The sequence below is a fragment of the Sarcophilus harrisii genome, chromosome 2 (assembly GCF_902635505.1).
Source record: "Sarcophilus harrisii chromosome 2, mSarHar1.11, whole genome shotgun sequence".
Taxonomy (NCBI): Eukaryota; Metazoa; Chordata; class Mammalia; order Dasyuromorphia; family Dasyuridae; genus Sarcophilus; species Sarcophilus harrisii.
In genome coordinates this window covers 333753517-333762782 of record NC_045427.1, presented here as the reverse complement: position 1 = coordinate 333762782, position 9266 = coordinate 333753517, and the positions used below count along the sequence as shown (strand labels likewise).

Sequence of the window (9266 nt, the reverse complement as noted above, 5' to 3'; positions counted from 1 at the left end):
TCTTAAGATCAAGGATATGTTTTTCTATTTGTAGCTTTTACCCATTGCTCCCAGTCCTGACCTTTGGCCAAGAACAAGTCAAATCTTTCTTTGATATTTCAGTCCTTCAAATACTTGAAGATAGTAATCATGACGTTTCCTCCCAATCTCCAAATCCCATATTCAATTTCTCTAAACTTACTATCCCTTCACCCCTTTCAATTAATCCTCATATGGCCTGGATTCAAACAATTTTATCATCTTTGTTCTCTAGTTTAGAAAATTCATTTTGTCTTTTATGTCCCATTGCCTAGTAAGGTGCCTAACACGTAAGTAGACACTTAATAAGTGCTTGTCGATTATTAATTACTTCTAATGAGCTTCATCTTGTACATTGCTCTTTTTTCCCTTATATAAATAAATATTAGAACAAGAACAATAGGGAAAGGGAAAAAAGAAAACATTAATCCCAAATCTACTTACAGAAGAATGGCAGAAAGGTAATTAGGTTACAGATCAAACCAATCTTTCATTCCCTCTCTGGAAATTGAGGTCATGAATTCAAATATTAAAGGAACAGGAAAGGCTTATGAAGCCTTTGGCCTATGACCTATAAATCATCTAGTACAAGAGGAACTGAATGAAATCTGGTAGGCATAAAGATGGATCCTTCACAAGGGTCCTAAATTTCTTTGATTTCCAGACCATTAAAGTGGTTTGTTTAGAGTTCTTCAACCTTCCACATCTTAGATCTCTATCCCAGTAGATAATACAAATAAGTAAGTCAATTGTGGTTAGGATTTATTGATGACGTGACTGATTACAAGGGGTCAAGTCCAGCTGACATTTGCTTGTAGATTCAAGGGAAGCAGCAGATGAAGAAAAGGCTTCCCAGAACCTGTAAAGAAACAGAGACAGCATTGAGGCCTGCTCTAAGACCTGAAATCCCTGTATCTGGACTACTAAGTCTGCCCTGCCACCCTCTACACCCTGCACCTAAACAACTACTTATCCTTAGTCCACTCCAAACAACCTTCAAGTCCCCAGCTTGTTCTCTAAACTAAGCCCTCTGAGGACTAGTATCAAAAATAACAGTAACGGGTATATTAAAAGACCTGGAATTAACTTGTGTTTTATTTGCATATTGCCCAAATGTGGGCAAATGAGGCAGGGGTAAGCTGTTACCTAGATTTACTTGAAGGTATGACTTTCAGCACCTCCTCTTCCAAAGCCTGAGGGGAGAAAACAATCAGAAATTGGGGATTACAGGATGACTCGGGGAAGAAAAGATAAGAGGAAGAAAGCAGGTCAGGGGACTAGGACTATATCAAAGATGAGAACAATGTGGAGAAAACAGAATGCTGACTGTCAGAGTATTTTACCTTTGGGCCCAAACATGGCAGCATAGCAAGGATGGTTACAATAGGGCTTTCCTTCATGCTGTAGACCAAACAAACAAGGGGAAATCTGATGTTAAGGAAAGCCTTAGGAATGTACTTTTTGAGGCAAGGACAATCCTCCTTAGCCATGGTATTTTTGCCTACCCAAAGCTTTCTTATTTCTGACTCCTCTCACATGTAATCCAGGGCTTCCTTACCTCTGCATGGCCTCCCGATGTCAAAGTCTTTCCACATTTTTCACATTTCAGGCATGGGCGATGCCAGTCCTTCCCCAAGGATGTCACCCGTTCAGCTGAGAAGATACAGAGAGAGTAACCCCAGGTCCTTCCAAAATCCCTTCACCAGGTTACAGACACATATGTAAATGTTACATGTTCACTCTGATCCTTTCTGTAGTTCTCACAACCTGTTAGAAATACTCCCTGTTCCTACCTTAAGACCTGAAGATCCTTCTCTTCATTTCCTTTGACAAGAAAATGAGAATGTATGCACATGGTGGCAAAAGATTTAAAAGATTCAAATGATCACTAACTGGTAAGAGCAGCCATCAGACAGACTGTTAACCAAATTCCTTGTTTACTGTCCGTTTTCTACTTATTCCATAATGGGTAGGGCACCTTTGGCAAAGGGTGTAGGAATGACTCTCATTCACCAAAGTTTCCCTTCTGTTTTCCAATAGGCTCCACCTTCTGCCTCTCTAACTAGAAATTCTAGTCAGAGCCCGAAGACTTTAGGAAAGTTGAGTACATTCTGGAAAGAAAATAATGCCAGATGGAGTATAAGAAAGAGTAATATTCAGACTGATATATACAGAGTCAAGCAATAAAAAGAGACCCAATGAAGGAGTCAAACAGGTCCTGAGACGCAGGAAATGACAAAGATGGTGGGAGATGCAGAGAAAGAAGCTGAGCAGACAAAGTAGAAGTCAAGAGAGGAAGTATCCTCTTCTACAGCAAATAATATGGACCCTAGTTCATTGTGTCTTTACCTTCTCCTCAATCACCATCCCTCCTTCTAGACAGTACTCTTAGGAATAAGGGAGGAATTCTCCTCCTTATTAGTCTGAATGGTTCCCATCCTTCCACCCTTCTTGCCCCATCCTCAATATTTCACTTCTTCCAACTTCATTTACCTCCTTGGCAACTAAGATTGGTAGGTGGTAGAGTAGGAGGAGGGATATACTATATTGTAGAAACCTCCAAAGGCTCCAGTGTGGTAGGAGAGGGGATCCCAGAGGGCAGAGCATAAAGGGGAACCTTAGCAGTCTCCAAACAACTAAGGAAGTTCCAGTATGGGAACAAATAGAACACATACAAGCTGTAATGAAGTTGACTAGTCATAACAGTATTCCCATTCGCATAAACACTTGTTCACTCACAATACAAAGTCTCCATTCTAACTCTAAAGGTCTGTGGTTCGACATAAAAAGATAAAGGGACACACACATGCATATGTATACACTTCCACACATATGTGATGGTAACAGAGAATTAGACTCACTCAGGCTGATGCTAACGGCCACACCCAGATTTCTATCTTTTATTTTTTGCTCAGATAAGCCTCCCAGAAGTTAAAGGCATTTCCATCTCCATCATATCAGATCCCAGTTGGCTCCAGCTCCACAATACCCAAGGATTTAGATGGAAGCTCTGGAGTTTAGAAGTGGGGGGAAAGAAGGGGGACGGTAGGTAAAAGGATGGGGGATGGAGGTTCTCAGAACCCAGACTTGGTAAAGCCGGAGCCAGATAGAAATCCTGATATACTCGTGTGAAATTTCTAGTGTGGCCAACTAGAGAGGAAACCCGAAGGTCTGTCTCCTTGTGGAGGTGGCCAGGACAGTGTGCGGGATAAAGGCGGGAGAGGAGAAGATGTCCGCGCCAAGGAAAATGCAGGGAACGTCATCTGCTGCGGACAGCGTCCTGGGAACGTTCAGGACTCTCAGGAGCTCCTGGACAATGTCCGATGTCCGGCTTCTGAGAAGGGGGAGGGCGGTGCGTCTAGGATCCCGCAAGAAAGGAGTGGTAGCCGGAATGGGTGAGGAGGGAGTCTCCAGAAGAATGGGAAAAGGGATTGTCCCAAAGCTCTCGGGTAAAGGGGACCAGTATCTAGGGTTAGGGGCCGTTGTACCGTAAACTAGAGTCCCGTAGCTTCTAGGGATGGCTGCGGGTTACTGTCCCGAAGCTTCTGGGATGCCGTGAAAGTACAGAGAATAGAGAAAAGGAAAGAGGCAGAGTCAAAGATCGAGATATAAGGGTGAGTAGATAGATACAGGAGTCAAATTTGCTCACCAAAATACACTTCTTTCTCGCACTTAGGACACTTGGGCATGTTGGCAGGCGGGAATCGAAAAGGTTCAGAAAGGAGCTTTGGTGAATCTGAGCAGAGCTCTGTCACTGTCCAAGTCCTTAGCCCTCCTCTGCTAACTTCCCCGCCTCTCCCCTTCCCCCGCCAGGCTACAGTGACCGCACCCCACCCCACCCTGCAGCAGCATTTCCTTTCCTAGGTCTCCCTTCCCCCATCTGGCGGTTTCATGCCTTCAATTTTCCCAGTACAAATCTCCTTACGCCTTGCCCATTGTCATCACAGAATCATAGGCGCAAAGCTGGAAATGATCTTCGAGATGCTTTGAATCCGGCTCCTCCATTTTGCCAGGGTTGAAAGCGAAGCCTGGAGGGTGACTTGCTTCTAGGTCATGCAAATTGAAGTGGCAGGAGGGATTCAAACCAGTCTCTTTTGCTTCCAACTACCGCCTCCTTTAATCTGTGCTCTCTTTTATCATCCTTGATTTTGTTTTAAGTCTTTCTTTTTATCTGCCTTTCTCTTTGCCTATTAAGTAAAATAGGTTTCTATACACAACAGTGTGTGTGTGTGTGTGTGTGTGTGTGTGTGTGTGTGTGTTCTTCACTCTTTGAACCAATTCCGGTAAGAGATTCAGCATTGCCTGCCACTCACCTCACTCCATTTTCCCTTCTCCAAGCTCTTCCTCGAGTGATTCTTCACTTAAAAAATTTGCTCTATTCTATTTTTCCCTGCCCCCTTTTCTCAGTTTTTGCCTCTTTCTCGCCTCATTTTTTAAAGAGATCATTTCCATATAATCAATTCATATCCATGGTCTATCTCTGTAAACGCCTTTTAATTGCCCTAATAATAAAGTTTTTAGGAGTTTTATGTATTAATTATAACTGTTTAATGAATCCCTTATTGCTCTTTCATGTTTATTTTTTTATGTTTCTCTTGAGTCTTATGTTTGAATGTCAGATTTTCTGTGTCAGCTCAGGTCTTTTCTTCAAGAATGATTGAAAGTCCTTTATTTTATTAAATATGCATCCCCTTTCCCCCCAGGATTATACTCAGTTTTTGGGGGTAGGTTATTCTTGGTTGTGATCCTAGCTCCATTGCACTCTGGAATATCATATTCCAAGTCCCCCAACCCTGCTGATTTAACATTTCCATGTTAAATTAGTTAGCCACTAAATCTTCTGTGATTTTAACTGTGGATTCATGATATTTGAATTATTTCTTTCTGCCTGCTTGAAGTATTTTTCTTTGACCTGAGAACTCTGGAATTTGGTTAAAATATTTCTGGGAGTTTTCATTTTGGGATCACTTTCAAGAAGTGATTGGTGGATTCTTTCATTTTCTCTTTTACTCTTTTTTTTTCTAAGATCAATTTTCTTAATAATTAATAAATAATCTTAATAATTAAGCTAAGATAATTTCTTAAAAGATGACATCTAGTTTGTTTTGTTTTTATTGTGACTTTCAGGTATTCCTGTAATGCCAAAGAAACTGAGCAAGACAGAGATTAGAGACCAATTCAGTAGTTTATTAAATGGAGAGAAATACTGGAACCAATGGATCCATGTTGATCCCAGGGCTAGACGAGACTATCTATCATCTCAAAGAGTCTAGCCCAAGTACCAGGGCAGCGAGCTTTTTATGGAATAACAAGAACAATGACATAATGGAGGTACTAGGTGGAGATAACCTAATAGAGAGAGGTTACTGATATTCTAATGGCATCTGAAATGAATAAACCTTTATCTTCTCAAACATTAAGGAATGTCTATAAAACCTTTATCTCAAACATTAAGAGGGGACAGTTATAACCTAAGGCAGAATAACGAAATAGGACAATTGGAGGAACTGGTCACCCCATTAAAAGGGAACTTTAGCATAACATTGCCCACTCTTTCTCTTGGAACTATTCAAATCTTTGAATTACCTTCTTCTAAAAGGTCTTAGCACCATAATTTGAACAACCCTATGTGAAGTAAATAGACCAAATAAAAATTAAAATAAAGCTAGACCAATTCAAGGACTTATGGCAAGGTCAAGTCTCTCCCTGATAACCCCAGAGTTAATCAGCAATACACAAAGTTCCTTATTTCAATTATTTCTGACAATCAATTGTCATATCCTCTGCAGTTGGGGAGAATATGGACAGCTGTGGTCATTTGTGCATGATTTGGCCTCTGCTTACAGAGCAGCAGGGCTCAAGGCAGTTGTGCTGCCCATTCAGAGAGGCAACCGGCTCCAGGGGAGGAGGGTGAGGCTTGGAGCAGCTCCACCTGTCCTGCCCAGAGGAACAAACAGGGCTGTTACTAGAATACAGATTTCTGAGCAGATTATGCACAGTTAGACCAAGGCAGGCAAACCCCAAATTTTTAGAGGCCTCGATATCAACAAGGTCCTTTTAAGTACACTGAAATACTAATTAAGGACCTGGGGTAAAAGGAGTGGAGAAACAGCTCAGAGAGACTGCCAGTTCCAAGACAGGTATCCAATTTCTGGTTGTTTCTAAAAAATACACCAGGAAATACACCAGCTTCCCCAATTTCCTATTTCTTCTCCTCTCTTTTTTCTTTTGTAAAGGAATTATCAAATGACCATCCCACATATAAATCATATACATATGCATATACATAACAGACTAAAAGTCCCTCAAACATAACAACAATAGTTATACAAGTTTAACAATTTCCATCCCAAGTCTTAAACACACAGTAATACAGTTAAAATTCTAACAAGTCAACCACTTTCCCCCACCCCATATCAGTCCAAATTACATCAGGAAAAGTGGGCGATGGCTCTCAATTGCTTCTTCCTACTGAACAGGGACAATGCTCAGTCTGCGAGGAGGATGGGTCTGTAGTGTGGCATGCTGACAATCAAAGGTTGATCTAGGTCCGAGAAGCAAGTCAATATATCTGCAATTTGACCAAATCTAGAAATAAAAACAAATCTAACAAAGAAAAGTTAGGACAGTCTGAGATAGAAAGACTGGTCCACAAGGACTGCTACAAGATGTGGCCTCTCATTAGTTATAAACCTTAAAAAAAACTTGAATATCCAGACACAATATCTACTAACCAATATATGACCAGACTAAATACTTATTTGCTCAAGTATTTAGGATATAATGATTACACATAACCAGATTGGAAACAGCAAAGTATGACATAATTGAATTAACAATTTCTTATTGACCATTGCTCTGATTATAGAAATCAGTTACAGGAGGAAAAAATGCAGTGACATATTAACTACAAACCCAAGAAATTTTACCTCTAGTAACAAATCCTAAACAGATATTTACCATAATCTTATCAGTTTGCTGCTTTTAACCAAGAACCAGGTAGCTACAACTTGATTAAAAAAAATGTCTGGAACAGTTTAGAGGAAAGGGGGAGAATAGGATTTCATGTGACTACCCTTCCCCCCACTCCACTTCCAAAGAGACAAGGGTGGGAAGTTGAACTAAACTTCACTTCAGGTTAACTAAATGCTCCTATAGCTGAAGTAGCAGCAGTGGGGGATGAGTTTAAATCTTTACAAAAGATCCCTACCCCACCCAACATGTAAAGTAGCAGAAATCAGTGGGTGGGTGGGTGAATCCCATAAAACCCACATCTCCAGCAGAGCTGGATTTAAAGCATATAATCCATTTCTATCTCATTTCAAATAATAAAACAACATAGTTTCTTTCTCTCCTTCTGGCCCCATTATTCCCAATGGACTTCTCCTAAACCCCAGCTTGGCCAGAGATGAAGCTTTCAGAAAAGTCCTTGTTACATACTTTAGGTAAAATTAGAGCCACGTGACCTCTTTCAGGCAAGTTAACAGAACTTCTTTAACAAGTTATTGTTCCTTTAAGATCTTATACTTAAGGATAACCAATTCATTTCCCAAATTTAGAATCATCTTTAAATTACTAATCATATGTTTTCTCCAGCTGGAGTTCAGTATTGAAATAACTAATTCCCAAATTTGATCATCGTTCTTAAATTTAACAGAGCTCTTAAATTACCGAAACAGACAAACAAATTACAAACAATTTCCCAACACAGACAAAAATCACATAGAACAAAAGCACAACTGGACTGTTTAATAACATACAAGACATACAGAACATTGATCACACTTAGACTGCACAATTACAACATTCAGTAGGACACTAACATTAAAGCCAAACCAAATGGCGTTTTAAAATCCCCAGTCTTTGTAGATGGCCCCCCAAGCATGCAAAAGTGGTAGGGCCGGCATTGCTCTAACTAACACAGGATGACCAAAGCAGGGAAACCGAGTCCCGTTTTCAAATGTATCTCATAGAAATGCATTGAGATATAGAGCAGCAGTTACCAAAACTATTTGGTATTGGCTAAGGAATAGATTAGTTGATCAGTGGAATAGATTAGGTTCAAGGGATAAAACAGTCAACAAATATAGCAACCTAGTCTTTGACAAACCCAAAGATCCCAGCTTTTGGGATAAGAACTTACTGTTTGATAAAAATTGCTGGGAAAATTGGAAACTAATATGGCAGAAACTAGGCATTGATCCATACTTAACGCCGTACACCAAGATAAGGTCAAAATGGGTTCATGACCTAGGCATAAAGAATGAAATTATTAATAAATTAGAGGAACATAGGATAGTTTACCTCTCAGACCTGTGGAAGGGGAAGGTCTTTATGACCAAAGCAGAACTAGAGATCATTACTGATCACAAAATAGAAAATTTCGATTATACCAAACTGAAAAGTTTTTGTACAAACAAAACTAGCAGACAAGATTAGAAGGGAAGCAATAAACTGGGAAAATATTTTTACAGTCAAAGGTTCTGATAAAGGCCTCATTTCCAAAATATATAGAGAATTAACTCTAATTTATAAAAAATCAAGCCATTCTCCAATTGAAAAATGGTCAAAGGATATGAACAGACAATTCTCAGATGAAGAAATTGAAACTATTTCTAGTCATATGAAAAGATGCTCCAAGTCATTATTAATCAGAGAAATGCAAATTAAGACAACTCTAAGATACCACTACACACCTGTCAGATTGGCTAAGATGACAGGAAAAAATAATGATGATTGTTGGAGGGGATGCGGGAAAACTGGGACATTGATGCATTGTTGGTGGAGTTGTGAACGAATCCAACCATTTTGGAGAGTAGTTTGGAACTATGCTCAAAAAGTTATCAAACTGTGCATACCCTTTGATCCAGCAGTGTTACTACTGGGATTATATCCCAAAGAGATTATAAAGAAGGGAAAGGGACCTGTATGTGCACGAATGTTTGTGGCAGCCCTTTTTGTAGTGGCTAGAAACTGGAAACTGAATGGATGTCCATCAGTTGGAGAATGGCTGAATAAATTGTGGTATATGAAAATTATGGAATATTACTGTTCTGTAAGAAATGACCAACAGGATGATTTCAGAAAGGCCTGGAGAGACTTACACGAACTGATGCTGAGTGAAATGAGCAGGACCAGGAGATCATTATATACTTCAACAACAATACTAGATGATGACCAGTTCTGATGGATCAGGCCATCCTCAGCAACGAGATCAACCAAATCATTTCTAATGGAGCAGTAATGAA

At 39.9% G+C, this 9266-nt stretch overlaps 1 protein-coding gene across 2 annotated transcripts; it reads right to left on the bottom strand.

Moving 5' to 3' along the window:
- Positions 1–763: 763 nt before the first annotated feature.
- On the bottom strand, positions 764–3850 carry CRIP1 (cysteine rich protein 1). Of its 2 annotated transcripts, XM_003758849.3 has the most exons (5): positions 3668–3850; positions 1577–1671; positions 1362–1419; positions 1165–1211; positions 764–877 (listed from the first exon to the last, which is right to left on the bottom strand). In XM_003758849.3, exons 1-4 carry the CDS (start codon positions 3705–3707, stop codon positions 1171–1173), a joined length of 234 nt encoding a protein of 77 aa, XP_003758897.1. In that variant the 5' UTR covers positions 3708–3850; the 3' UTR covers positions 764–877; positions 1165–1170. The 2 variants fall into 2 exon arrangements, with proteins under 2 accessions (XP_003758897.1, XP_031808764.1); XM_031952904.1 differs by lacking the exon at positions 1362–1419.
- Positions 3851–9266: the final 5416 nt, after the last annotated feature.

Excerpts from the sequence above, each read along its gene's own strand:
- CRIP1 (XM_031952904.1), bottom strand. The coding sequence starts at position 3,707 with ATGCCCAAGTGTCCTAAGTGCGAGAAAGAAGTGTATTTTG. Across the intron at positions 1,672-3,667 it reads CGAGAAAGAAGTGTATTTTG|CTGAACGGGTGACATCCTTG; the intron begins GTGAGCAAATTT and ends GTATCTTCTCAG. Across the intron at positions 1,212-1,576 it reads CATCGGGAGGCCATGCAGAG|GCTTTGGAAGAGGAGGTGCT; the intron begins GTAAGGAAGCCC and ends TTCTCCCCTCAG.